At 45.6% G+C, this 13730-nt stretch overlaps 1 protein-coding gene across 3 annotated transcripts in view; it reads left to right on the forward strand.

Annotated features, from left to right (window-relative positions):
- Positions 1 to 13730, forward strand: part of Garem1 (GRB2 associated regulator of MAPK1 subtype 1) — a 170953-nt gene that overhangs the window by 142670 nt on the left and 14553 nt on the right. For all 3 annotated transcript variants that reach the window (XM_048442662.3, XM_048442663.3, XM_048442664.3), the window contains exon 4: positions 1923 to 3092. In XM_048442662.3, coding sequence (XP_048298619.2) covers positions 1923 to 3092 — 1170 coding nt within the window. The remainder of the gene's footprint in view (positions 1 to 1922; positions 3093 to 13730) is intronic.

The raw sequence follows: 13730 nt of genomic DNA on the forward strand, positions 1-13730 counted from the left end.
CTGTCTATATGTTTTTATAAAAAAGAAAAAATCATTTAAAGAAACCACAAAATTAAAACAGAGGAACAGTCAAAACTATATAGTATGAAATTCATTGATTTTACATTAAAAAAAAAAAAGAATCCCTAAGAAGAGACCTAAAGAGTCAGGCATGGTGGCACACGCCTTTAATCATAGCAATAGGGAGGCAAAGACCAGAGAATCTCTGTGAGTTCAAAGTCAACCTGGTCTACAAAGTGAATTCCAGGACAGCCAGGGCTGTTACACAGAGAAACCCTGTCAAGAGAGAGAGGGAGGGAGGGAGGGAGGAAGACAGAGATAGACAAAGAGATGAGTTAATACCCCAAGCATCAACTTACTAATAGTCAAAGCTCTTAACACAAAACCTGAATCAGTAAATAAGGATGCAGGCTTTTCTTTCGGGTTGGTGATGGGTAAGCACAACATGCTTGGGAAGCAAAGGTCCCATTTCACAGCTATGGCCCCCACAGTTCTGATTCTGTTGCTGCTTCCTATGGAAGTCATTGATCTGTGAAAGTTCTCATTGCAGTACTATTTATAATTGCTAAATGTGGGGAAAACTACCACTTTTCCAACAAAAAGAAACTGGTCAAAACAAAGGAAAGCCATCGTTGCATGATAAATAAATGTATTAGATGACAGTTATTACTAGTGAGGTATGCACATGGGAAAATGGAGAGATTACAGTTGGAAACTCAAGAGTGTGGCTTTGCAAGTCCCTGAGATAACTGATACATACCATTTCTTTTTTCTATTTATGTAAGATTTTTGACAGATGATATGAAGTAAGAAAGTAATATAGGTTTGTGTTATTTTTATGTTTTGTATTTCTTCCAATAAATATGAATGCCTTGCATAATAATTTTTTAATGGAGAAATACAGCATTTTAAGGATCTGGGGTATAGCTTGGTGATAGACCAGTTGTTTAGCTTGCTCAAAGCCCAGGTTCAATATCTAGTAAAACACACAAATTTTTGTAATCCTTTGTCTCAGTTCCAAATTTTAAAAACCTATTTATTAGGAGATTTTTAACAGGTAAACTTTAATAAAATTTTAAATTCCAAAATGAATTTTTTTCTACAGTGTTTATGGAAATGTTATTTGTAGTGGCAAAAAAAATAATGTTAATATTCCAAAATAATTATCCATCAAGTAAACCTCTCTCTGTCTATGGGGTAAAGCTGTTTTAATAATCCAATGTAAAAGTGGAGTGCTGGCATGTGCCTTTAATCAGGGCACTTGGGAGCTAGAGGCCGAAGGTGGCCCCAGCTGCCTGGTCGATTTGAGGCCAGCCTCAGCTGTGTAAGGCCACATCTCAAAAAGATCAAGGTAAAAAACAATGATAAACTAAATTAAAACCTAAATTAATGTTGTCTTACATCAAGCTTGCTTTTTTCAACTGAGGGGTATTGGTAGTTAATGACTGTTGGAGGAGGGGAGTTATCTTCCTCAGGCGTATGGCCACTGATAAACCATCCATGATCCGGTAACTAGCCCCACACCCATTCACATGAGGGAAGCCCAGCTAACTCAGTGGGTTATTTAAAATCTTTAAAAGACAAGAAAGTAGGAGAGAACATACTGGGAAGAGGAGCGACTTGAGAGGGACAGGGGCTGAGAGAAGAAGAAAACAGAGGAGACTCTGCTTCTACAAGATGTGTGTAGAAGTGTGTGAAATTGTCAGAGAATAAATAAAACGCTAGTTTAGAACAAGAAAGTTTTCGGCAGCATTTACTCCAGTTCCTCTCTAAAATAAATATATGTGACAAATAAGAAAAATGTGGCTGTTGTCAGCCATGTCAATAAAACTGAACCATCCGCATTTAGAATTAAAGTGAAGCATAGCATTCGCCTGTGTGTATGTCCTCACTAACATGGAATTCGGTTTATCATGTCATAGGTTGCATCCGGCGAATGCAATGAAGACACGGAAGTTTACAACATCACCCTGTGTACTGGGGATGAGCTCACCCTAATGGGGCAGGCAGAAATCCTTTATGCAAAGACCTTCAAGGAGAAGTCGCGACTCAACACAATTTTCAAAAAGATTGGGAAACTCAACTCCATCAGCAAGCTGGGGAAAGGCAAAATGCCCTGCCTCATCTGCATGAACCACCGGACCAATGAAAGTATCAGCCTTCCATTCCAATGCAAGGGCAGGTTTAGCACGCGAAGTCCCCTGGAGCTTCAGATGCAGGAAGGGGAACACACTATCCGAAACATCGTGGAGAAGACTAGGCTCCCCGTGAATGTGACAGTGCCCAGTCCGCCACCCAGAAACCCCTATGACCTTCACTTCATCAGAGAGGGACACCGCTACAAGTTCGTTAACATCCAGACCAAGACGGTGGTGGTGTGCTGTGTGCTCCGGAACAACAAGATCCTCCCCATGCACTTTCCTTTGCACTTGACTGTCCCCAAGTTCAGCCTCCCAGAGCACCTGGTGAAGGGAGAGGTGTGGCCGGAAACCCTAGTCCATCACTGGCTGGGCATCTGCCAAGAGCAGTTTGACATCGATGAGTATTCGCGGGCTGTGCGCGACGTGAAAACAGACTGGAATGAAGACTGCAAGAGCCCCAAAAAGGGCCGTTGCTCTGGCCACAACCACTTACCCAACTCCCTCAGCTATGCCCGCGATGAGCTCACCCAGTCCTTCCACCGACTCTCAGTCTGCGTATATGGCAACAATCTTCACGGCAACAGTGAGGTGAACCTCCATGGCTGCAGGGACCTTGGGGGAGAATGGGCTCCTTTTCCTCATGACCTCCTTCCCTATCAAGACTCTGGCGACAGCGGGAGTGACTACCTTTTCCCAGAAGCTAGTGAGGAGTCGGGGGGCATCCCAGGGAAGGCGGACCTTCCCTACGAAGAGCTGTGGCTGGAGGAAGGCAAGCCTAGCCACCAGCCTCTCACTCGCTCCCTCAGTGAGAAGAGCAGGTGTGACCCCTTGAGAAGCTCCACGCGGTCCAAATGTGCAACTTCTCTCCCTTCCCCTGCGACCCTGGGAGCCACAATGAAGTCTTCAGAACTCGCCCTACCTCCACCTCCAGTGCCTCCCAAATCTGAAGCCGTAAGTCACTTCTGGGTGTGAATGGTGTGCCTGTCCTTCTTCTGTCCGGCCAGTCATCAGCTCATTTATTTTCTTTAAGAGAGTTCCCTATTCAAGATCGTCAGAATGAATAAATGTACTTGATTTGGAGTGAAATATGGATGCTAGCCCAGCTACTTCATTGGGCGGGTGATAGACCTGTTCTATGTTGGGCGGGAAACCCTGAGAGCTTCTAATGGCGGATCTTTACGCTTGACTTGCTATTGCCTAGAAAACAAACTACAGGGATGAGACGGGAATGCTAGGTAGCCAGGAAAGGGACAGTCGTAACAGGTTATAAGTGACAGTGTCCAAACTGTAGCAGCTGTCAGTGATAGGCGACCCGAAGACGTGAGGTTTGGAATGTGGCTTGTAGGCAGACCAGCAATATTCACAGACAAAGTGAGTATGGAGAGAGGAGGGAAGAGGAAGTCAGAGAAATGGCGTCGTTCACTTGTAGAGACAGTGCTGTGTCTGAAGGGACAGCACATCCTCTGTGCTTGAGATGGGAAGCAGGAGAAACAGGAGACCTCAGTATCTCCAATAGCGCTCTCATGTCCCAGAGTTATACTGAGATCATAGTGGGGAGTGGGCTCAGGTACACACGCACCGCAGAACCAGGTGCCCTGAAGTTTTGTTTATACTAGAGGATAATGCGGAGCTTGGTGAGGTGCCTATGGAGTTTCAGTGCAGAAAGCTCGGTTAAGGGCTGGGGTGGTTACGTCAATGCCGGAGCCCATGCTTGCCATGCATGTAGCCTGGTGTGGGAGGTCCTTCTGTCTATGTGTTGCTTTTATTGGTTAATAAATAAAGAGACTGCTTTGGCCTATAGCAGGCAGAACTTAGCTAGGCGGGGAAAACTAAACCGAATGTTGTGAGAAAGAAGGCCGAGTCAGGAGAAGCCATGTAGCCCTGTCAGAGACAGACACCAGAATTTTACCTGGTAAACCACAGCATCGTGGCGATACACAGATTAATAGAAATGGGTTAAATTAAGATGTAAGCCAATAAGAAGTTAGAGCTAACAGGCCAAGCAGTGATTCAAATAATATAATATATCAAATAATATAGTTTCTACAACAGTGGCCCATGGTCTAATCCCCAGCAGCCCCCAAATCCAAAGTCAGGACACGGGAGGAAGGACCTTTCTTTTGTCTTTTGACCACCCTTCTTGGTTGAGAATCCCTTTCTGTCTGGAGGAGAAAGCCACAGAGGCACCAGTGATCACTCTCTCCATTTATTTGACATCTGCTACATTTCTATCTAGCATTCAGCATCCTTTTTACAGGAGAGGAGACTCAGCGGTTATGAGCCCTTGCTGTTCTTGCACAGGACCCAAGGTCAGTTCCCAGCACCAATGTCAGACAGCTCACAACTGCCTGTAACTCTAGCTCCAGAGGATCTAACACCTTGTGGGCCTATGTGGGGGTGTGTGCATACATGTGCACATGCACACTTGTGTGCACACACATACACACACACACACAAATAAAATAATCTTTTTTGTTTTTTTAATAAATATTTTTTAAAAGCAGAGAAATGAAAAGGCAGCCCTCCCACACACTTCCCCCATTAATTGGTCTTCGGATGCCTCACTGAGACCCTAGAGTTGCAGAAAATCCACCTTCAAACCTGTGAAGTTACTAGGAGAGCTGCTAGAAATACAGATATCAGGAGGAGCAGCACTGTGGGCTTGGCACTGTTCAGTTGTAAAAGAGGTAGCAAGTGCAAAGAGATGCTGCTGTCCAGGTTAAAGGGTGAGGAGCAGTCAAGAGACCGAGAGCACGTGAGGCAGTTCAGAGCACAGAGAGGAGCTCCTGGTGGGGGACCAGTGAGTGAAGCCTTATGCAGGAACTAGGAAAGCAGAGGAGCCAGATGGTGGTGGCTGTGGCAGCAGCCCACACCTTTAATCCCAGCACTCAGAAGGCAGAGGAGGGTGGATCTCTGTGAGTTTGAGGCCAGCCTGGTCTACAGAGCAAGTTGTAGGACAGCCAAAGTTACATATAGAAACGCTATCTCGAAAAACCCCCCCCCCAAAAAAAAAGAAGAGAAGAGAAATTGGGGGAGGGGCATTCCAGAGAAAGAGGATGTGGATCCAGAGATGGCCTAAGTGCACAGGTTCTGTGGGAGTCCATGAAGGGAAGGACAGTCAGAAAGCTGGAGCAGGATGTGGACAGCCTGGGGGCTGCTACAGAGGTTTCCTAAGGCAGGATTCCCTTTCGGCTTCCCAGGTACCGCAAGACTGGACTGTGCTGTGCTTCTACAGAACCTTCCAAAGACCTCCAGGCACAATGCAGAGAAATACCTGTATTCCATAGGAGATCCTAGAATTTTTACAGAGTTCTTGGTGACTTGAGGACCCTCAAACCTTATATTCATGTCAGAGGTTCCCTAAGGATATTCCATAAATAGCAAAACAAGTCCAGGGTCCCCTTCCTATCAAGCACTAGACCCCTTTAATGATGGCAGATCTCAGCAGTATGTCTGACGTGACTTCATGATCACACTGATCTGTATCAGGAACACAGCTGTCTGAGCTGTTCCTGTTGAACTTTGATCCTGCCTTACTTGCCGTGGCCCAAATGTTTGTTGATTGACTGGTGTGCTCATCGAGGTGATCACACCCAGGGTCACTTATGCAACCAAATCTAGAGACTGGAAACTATTATCACTTGGTTTTTGTTACTGTTGCTGTTTTGTGGCTGGTGACAGATGAACAGAAATGTCAATGCTAAGAAGTCCCATCGTGACTATGACTGATGCCTTGCCTACCAAAGACTGAGAGCTTTGGTGGGGGTGGGAAGATTAATGTTTCGTGTTGTTGCATGTTTCAGTGTATTGCCCCAGATCCTCTGCTTCTTGTGATCAGCTTTGGTTATCTCAGAATGTCTTCATTCCCAATCGATGAGTACTTTTTTTAGGTGTTCATGGAGAGAAGTGCCTTAGAGGTTGTTTGGCACACCCCTGAGGTTGGGTGGGTCCCTAGGGCCTTTTGGCAAGAACATAGGTCAGTTTGCAAGAATGCATTGACTCTGGTGGGCACCAAGACTGCCTCTCCTCAAAGGTCACTGTCGCGTGGCTGGTCTGAGGTCACTGAGATTTGTAAGCAGGGTAGCTAACAAGATACTTGTCACTGATGGACACAGTTTTTATTGTTTCGTCAGTCTGTGTTAAGTCACTTGCATAAGATTTAGCAGCATTTTTAGGATGATTTAAGCCTCCTAATGGTACTTACAATAACTTTAGGAAGAAAATGACTGAGCAGTCATCCTGTCTTGACCTTGGTTCTAAAAGAAAAACATCAGACTTAAATTTGAAACTAAAAGCAAATGCCACAGAGAAAGACCTAGGCCTCTAGTCCGTGCTGATCTTTCTCATGACACAAGAAACTCTTCTCAGCATGCCCAGTGTTTATAAAAGACGATAAACATAGAGGGTGTGTTATAAACACCTGAAAATCATTTACTTTGTAAGGAAAGACTAGATATTTTAACTGAAGCCATTTTTTTTATGGGTTCTGTGAAACCCATAAATGAATTTTCCATTTTTAGTATGTGTGGGGAAACCAGAGACTGTCGTGACTGTTAGATGTGGCTTCAGCTTATGATTTTCAAACAAGAACTTTAATGGGGTATAAATTCAAGTGCTCCCATAGAGTGAACTCAGAGTTCTGCCTTGGGTATTTAGAGTGCTGGCAGAGAGCTGGCCTTGTGTCGAGCACCCATCCCACCCACTCCCTGAAGTCACTGTAACAAACCAGTGTGATGGAAGGGGCCTGTGGGAAGCATTATCTGGACTGATGGTGGGGACTGCACAGGGTGAGAAGGTGTGGCAGCTGATGGACTCTGTAGCAGGGAAAGTGTGTAGCAACTACCAGGACGCAGACACCTACCGGAAGCAGAGAGAGTGATAAGAAGTACCCACCTCCACTTATCAACGCCTCCCAACTGAGCTCTGCCTCCTGAGGGTTTCATAGCATTCCACAACAGCTCTAATCTACCAGCTGGAGACCAAATATTCAAAGACGTGTCCCTTTGGGAGACACGTCCCACTTAAACCATAACCAAAGCCAGGAGAACACTTATCTAGGAAGTTGACCGTCCCCTGCAGGAACTGCTGGAGTGGTAGAACAGCCACAGAGAAGAAGCGAGCTGGCCAGTTACTGCCTCTGCCATGTGGCCCTGTGGTGCAGTCCTGTGTGCGGTGCTGGCCTTGGTACCTGTCTGCTCGTCCTTTTCTTCTCAGATGCCTACCCGTTGCTGCTGAGTTGTGCATTGTGCTTTCTCTCCACTCGACTGATGGCCTTTGTTTCTTTGTGTGAAACTTAGAATTACACCGTCATCATGCCGCCTCTCGGTAAAGACAGTTTCTCAGGGGGTTTTAACAACATGCTACCACTCGCCTCTCTGGAATAGGAGCGCACTCCTCTTGACAGAAGTGTCTTAGAGAAAAGCAAACAGGAGCTGATGTCTAGGGAGGAAGGGACTTGGCCACTTTACAGCAGAGCCCAAGTTAAGGGACCTGCCAAGGTCCCTGGCAGGCCATTGTCACTTTCAGGCTTTGTCAGGTGGGCAGGCGAGATGTGCTTGTGACCAAGCCTGACAGCCGGAGCTCAGTAGCTGAGACCCATGTGGCAGGATAACACAGCCAATACCTGTGAGCTGCCTGACCCCCACGCTTGTATCGTTGTATCGTGGCACGTGTGCATGTACACACACACGTAATAAATAAAGGTAATTTTCAATGAGTTTTGCAAGGATCCCTATACTATGATGACCTGAAAGTTATTCTTAAGTCCATTATCCTTTGATCCGTGTGTTTATAATGACCCGTTCTTCCTTGTGGGTCTCTATTCATGACTTTAATTCCCGACCACTGCCTAATATTTTTTAATAATTTATTGTATCTTATGTGCATTGGTGTTTTGCCTGCATTCATGTCTGTGTGAGGGTGTCAACTCCCCTGGAACTGGAGTTGTAGACAGTTCTGAGCTGCCGTGTGTATGCTGGGCACTGAACCTGGGTACTCTGGGAACAGACAGGGTTCCTAACCACTGAGCTATGACTCCAGCCCCCTAATATTTACAGAACGTTTACCCGGACACTTGACAAGCGACAGTCTTCAAGAACTCCTCTGTCTCTCTCTGTCTGCCTGTGCCCTGCTTCTCCCTCTCCCCGTCCCCACCTCTCGTGGCTATCAGAAGTGCAGTGCATACTGTTTACCTGAAGGACTCAAAGTCAGCATCTCAGAGACTTGTTCATCAGTGTTTAGAACAATGCTGTTGACATTAGCCAAGTTACAGAAACAGCCCAGGTGTCCAGCAGCAGAGGGATGGAGAAGGAAAGTGTGCTGTTTGTGCACTGTGGAAATCTCTGCAGCTATGAAGGACAGAGTCATATCATTTGCAAGAAAATTGATATAACTAGAAATGATTATATTAAGGGGATTAGTCAGTCTCAGAAAGACAGACAGCATTTGTTTTTTGTTATTTGAGAACCCTGGTTTATAAAAGTGCGTGTGCGTGTGTGCATGCGTGTGTGTGTGTGTGTGTGTGTGTGTGTGTGAGAGAGAGAGAGAGAGAGAGAGAGAGAGAGAGAGAGAGAGAGGAAAGTAGAAGTGGACCTATTTAGGGGAACTAAGAGGGCTACCAAGAGTGGGGAGAGAAGAGTGTTAGAGATAGGAGTGCATGCTCAGTATACAGTACACACTTCTATGAAAGTGACCTTACATAGCGCAATGTTAGGTATGGTGACCACACAGGATGAATTTTTTTACAAGAAAATAGCAAAATCTCAAGCAGAAAAAAATATCAAAAATATTCAGGGTCTTACCAGAGATGTGAAGCTCAGGTTATGGCCAGAGGTGTGAAGCTTAGAGTCTGACCAGAGGTATGAAGCTCAGGTCTAACCAGAGGTGTGAAGTTCAGTGTCTGACCAGAGGTGTGAAGCCCAGGATCTGACCGGAGGTGTGAAGCTCAGGTCCGACCAGAAGTGTGAAGCCCAGGGTCTGACCGGAGGTATGAAGCTTAGAGTCTGACTAGAGGTGTGAAACTTGGAAGCAGAGAACTTACCTAGCGTGCACAAAAGATCAGTTTAATCCCCAACTCTAAAACAACCAACCTCATATCCAGGTCTCCACCTTCTGATACCAATTGGGCAACAGTGTCCTATCTGGGACTAGCATCTTCTGTACATTCACTTAGGTGCTTGTGGGCATTGCCCAATCTGTAATGCTGGTGAAAGGAAGACTTGGGATGAGCTCTGGATTGGAGCTGCTGATCTCACCCAGTTTTACTGCAGAATTTGTGAATTTGTTAACTGTTCTGACAGACAGGATGCTTTCGCAGCTGCAAAGAGGAGGTGGGTATGAGAACTGAGTTAGTTATAGGAGGAAGAATGAAGTCACTCATCATTAGAAGGTGGGAAACCCATCATTAATAATGCCCTTAGTGAAGCACACCACGTAAGACACACTTAGAGCCTGAGTAGACAGTTGGGCTGACAGGCACTAGAAGAAACTCATTTTAGAAGGAAGCCAGTGTCTGAGTTGGCTTCAGCAAGCTTAACATTCAATGGGAATGAAAGATCCCTAGATCCCTGGAGTCATTTCCCCAATGGTAGAACTCAGGGGAGCACTGGTGTCCACACCACAGGATAGATCATTACATGTAGTCATGCCTGAGAGCCCCATGTGGACCAGCATCCTCATTCAACTTAGCAGCTTTACAGTTGGGCAAAATATGGAGCCTTCCAGAGTCAGTTCCTGGGGGATGATAAGTTCTGCACTGTGTTATTGTGTTACACAAAGGACTTGGCACGTCTCCTTAGCACTTAGTAAACATTCAAAATGAAGAGTAGCAGTAATTGAATGTAGGCTGGGTTCCAGCTTACAGCCAAATAGAAAGTGATGTTGTCCTTTCAGACAGACAGGATGTCCTTGTAGCTCCTGAGAGGCGGGGTGTGAGGACTGGGCTGTAGGATGAAGAATGAAGCCACTCGTCATTAGTAGGTGGGATGTTCATCATTAATAATGCCTTAAGGGAGCACACCGCAATGAGACTCACAGGATGAGTGGACAGTTGAGTGATCCCCAACATCCCATCCTTCCTTGACTAATGAGTGGAGAGGGGAAGTAAGGTCCCTCCAAAGGGTCAAGACGCGGACATGTGCAAGTCCAGAGAGGCAGATCAATATTCAGAGGAGCTGCTCTCCCTCATACAAGAAAACACTTGATTTTAAAACTAGAACAGAGGTTGAGAGTTGGCCCAGAGGTTAAGAGCACCAGCTACTCTTCCAGAGGTCCTGAGTTCAGTTCCCAGCAACCACACGGTGGCTCACAACCATCTGTAATGAAATCTGGTTTCCCCTCTGGCCTACAGGCAGACATGCAGGCAGAACACTGTATACATAATAAGTAAATTTACAACTAGAAAATACAACTAGAACAGTATTTTAACTTGCCTTTGAAAACACCTCACAGGGTAAGTGTCTCTCACAGTTATCTGGCAGTGGACAGAGAGCATCGTAAACTCTGTGGTACCATAAACCCAATAGTAAGAAATTGCACTATCACCCAGCACTCTGAGGATTCCGGTAACAAATGTCATTTCAAGGGGACTTAAGGGGTGTGAAGAACTTGAGGGTGCTTGTAGAAAGTGTGCCTGTGAACAAGTGCCAAGGAGCTAGGCTGCCTGCTTAGCTGTCTGAAGCCAGGCTGCCGTGGTGGATCTCTCCCTTCCTCTGGTGCTGGATTGTGGCATCACCGGTCCTTTAGCCCTCGGTGCCCCGCCTCTGAATTTGGGTCTTTCATAACTACCCAGGTTAAGAAAGAGCTGTGGAAAGCTTTGTCTGTGAACTAAGAGAAGTGATCATGAGAAACAATTCAACCACAAGTTTGTATTTTATCTTTGTATTTTCCTCCTTGTCAAATATAGGGAGGAGCCAGTGAGGTGGCTAAGCATGCTTCACATGTGAGGCTGACAACCTGAGTTCATCTCCGAGAACTCCTGGTAGAAAAGAAAGAGCTGACTCTTCCGTAAAGAGTCCCACGACTTCCGCATGCACACCATGGTATGTGTGCACCTGCACTCACACACACACACTACACACAAGTGATACCTACGTCTTTTCATCCTTAAAGAAAAGCATGTTAGAATCAGAAAAGGCATTACAAGACAGGTTTACCTAAGAACATCAGATGTATTAATATTCGTTTAAATACTGAAAGCCATTAGAAATTGAAAGCTGGAGCCCGGGAATGTATATAGCTCAGCACTGAAACGCTGGCTTGGTGTGCACGAGGCCCTGGTTTTCGGTCTCCAGCCAGGAAGAAGACACACGGAAGTGATCATTTGCATCGAGCTAACTGCTCTACAATAGCCTCCATTCAAGAGTCCGCTAATTAATGAGGTCTCCTAGAACTTTGGCATTTAATTTTAATTACAACTTTTGAGGAATACTTTGTAAGCAAGCCATACCTGGGCTTTCATTTATTAATTGAAATGACGTCTAAATTAGTATGTTGTTTTGGTAATTCTGAAACTAATTGCCTTCTATTTCAGGTAGGTTGTTTTTAAATGAAATTTTTTAAACTAAGACTTTTTTTCCTCCCTCATGTCCACTGGAACTCTCAGTGACTAGGATGCTAATAAAGATAATTATAGTACCCTGGTGGGAAAGTCTTGTTTCAGACGTTCACTGAAGACAGGAAGGCTATATGCCGTATATGCCGTGAGTGATATATGTCATATATTTTCTCCTTTCTCAGGAAAGTCTTTATCCTAGGCCCCAACTGCATGGCACCCTTGATCTTAAACAACAGCTTCCTTTCAGAGCCGCTTGCCCTTCTTGCCTCCAGCTGAGTGACTGCAGCTCCCTCTCGTCGCCCTTGCCTGAGGCTTGAATATTGGAGGCCCTCTCCCAGTAGGCTCCATTTCAGATCCTCGTGGTTGATGTGCAATGAAAGGAAGGAAAATAAGACACCCCGGCTGAGAATGGGGATTTCGACTGTAGGTTGGCCTTGGGTAATTAATCCAGTGGAGATTCATTCATTGCCTTTCGATAAGATAAAACTTATGTTTCTGTTTGGCTGAAAATACCCACTTATGGCTATGTGACAGGGTTATGAACTCTTTGTATAAAAGCCTCTTTATAAAGAAGATTTCTTAGGGCTGTAATGATTTTGTTATCTGGGAGACCGAGTGTGGGAAGAAATGTAAAATGCAGGGCAGAGAGCATGGAGGGAAGACAAGGTTACAAAGTTCAAGGCAATGTAGTTACAAAACTCCTTTCTTTGGATTGCCAGCGCTGGCCTCAGTTTGGTTCTCTTGGAGAAAAAAAAGTCCTAATGAAGGTGAGCCCGTCTTTCCACCAAGCTCAGCACTGGCATGTCTGTGGCTGACGTGCTGTCAGTATGGAAGCAAAAGACTCAACTCAGGTGAGGAGTCAAAAGCTCTTTAGTGACTGCTCACAGTTCCAGGCAGTGTAATCTTTCCAGCACCCCTGCCCCACCCCACCCCACCCCCGCCCCTCCCTGCCCCCATTCCAGCACCACCACTACCACCACCACCACCACCTCCACCACCACCTCTACCACCACCACCAGGTGTGTGCAGTAGATTTAGTGAGCTCTAAAGAGGCGTGACTTCGGAGGGTGTGTCCCCACACCCACTCGCTTCTCTTCAACCTCTGCTATACAACTGAGTTTTTCCCAGAAATACATCTAAAGGATGGTAAGCAAAGAATGTGACTGGTGATATGATCTGTTTCCTTTTCCTAAGCTGTCTCACTGGTCAGCTAGTGGAGGTGTATTACTTCCATCCCAGAATAAGAGCAGGGAATTGCAGCGTATCCAGAAATAAAGGCTTCCTAAGAAATGTCACCTAATCAAAGTCTCACCCTCCGTAGATACTTGAGGCAACTTTTATTTTTTGTATTCTTTTAATCCCAGGAAGTATACGACAAAATTATGGAGTAGGAGGAAATAAACTTTCATTATATGTAAAAATGCCACAATGACATGCAAAACTTGAATTTTTGTTGTAAAAACATATATATTTTCCAGCCTGTTTTCCAACCACGCAGGAACCCACTTTGTACATTTAACTTTCATAAATTATTCTTAACATGGGCACTTCAAGAAAAAAAGAGTTATCCATTTTTCCCAACTGTTTGGTCCTCTACCCTGTTCCTGGCCAGATGCTCTCACAGCTAGGGGGCAGGGAAGGCTAAATACCTGCTCCCGGGAGGCAAGAGTTCAAGTCTAACGTTCCAGTCCATCTTCAAAAGAAGCCAAGGAAGTGTCCCATCCCATGATGCATTTGGTTTCAACCCAGCTATTGAAGTTGTGTTTGACTCCTTCAGGATTACCCCCCCCCCCCCCGTGCTGTTAGACCCATTTTATCCTGCGGCTAGCTGATTGCAGGTTAAGTTTTCTGGTGGGGTGTGGCCAGCAGAGGCACGGCAAAGGCAGGCAACAGTGAGAGTCTGTGTTCCTGCTCCTTTCCATCCTCCTCAGCGAACGTTCGGCATACAGGCCCAGAGGTGCATGAGATGTGCCTGGGCACGTTTCTCAAGGTTCTCTAACATCTGTCCGCTCCTCCTTCCTTCCTGGCCGTTATCA

The sequence above is a fragment of the Myodes glareolus genome, chromosome 13 (genome assembly GCF_982192425.1).
Source record: "Myodes glareolus chromosome 13, mMyoGla1.1, whole genome shotgun sequence".
Taxonomy (NCBI): domain Eukaryota; kingdom Metazoa; phylum Chordata; class Mammalia; order Rodentia; family Cricetidae; genus Myodes; species Myodes glareolus.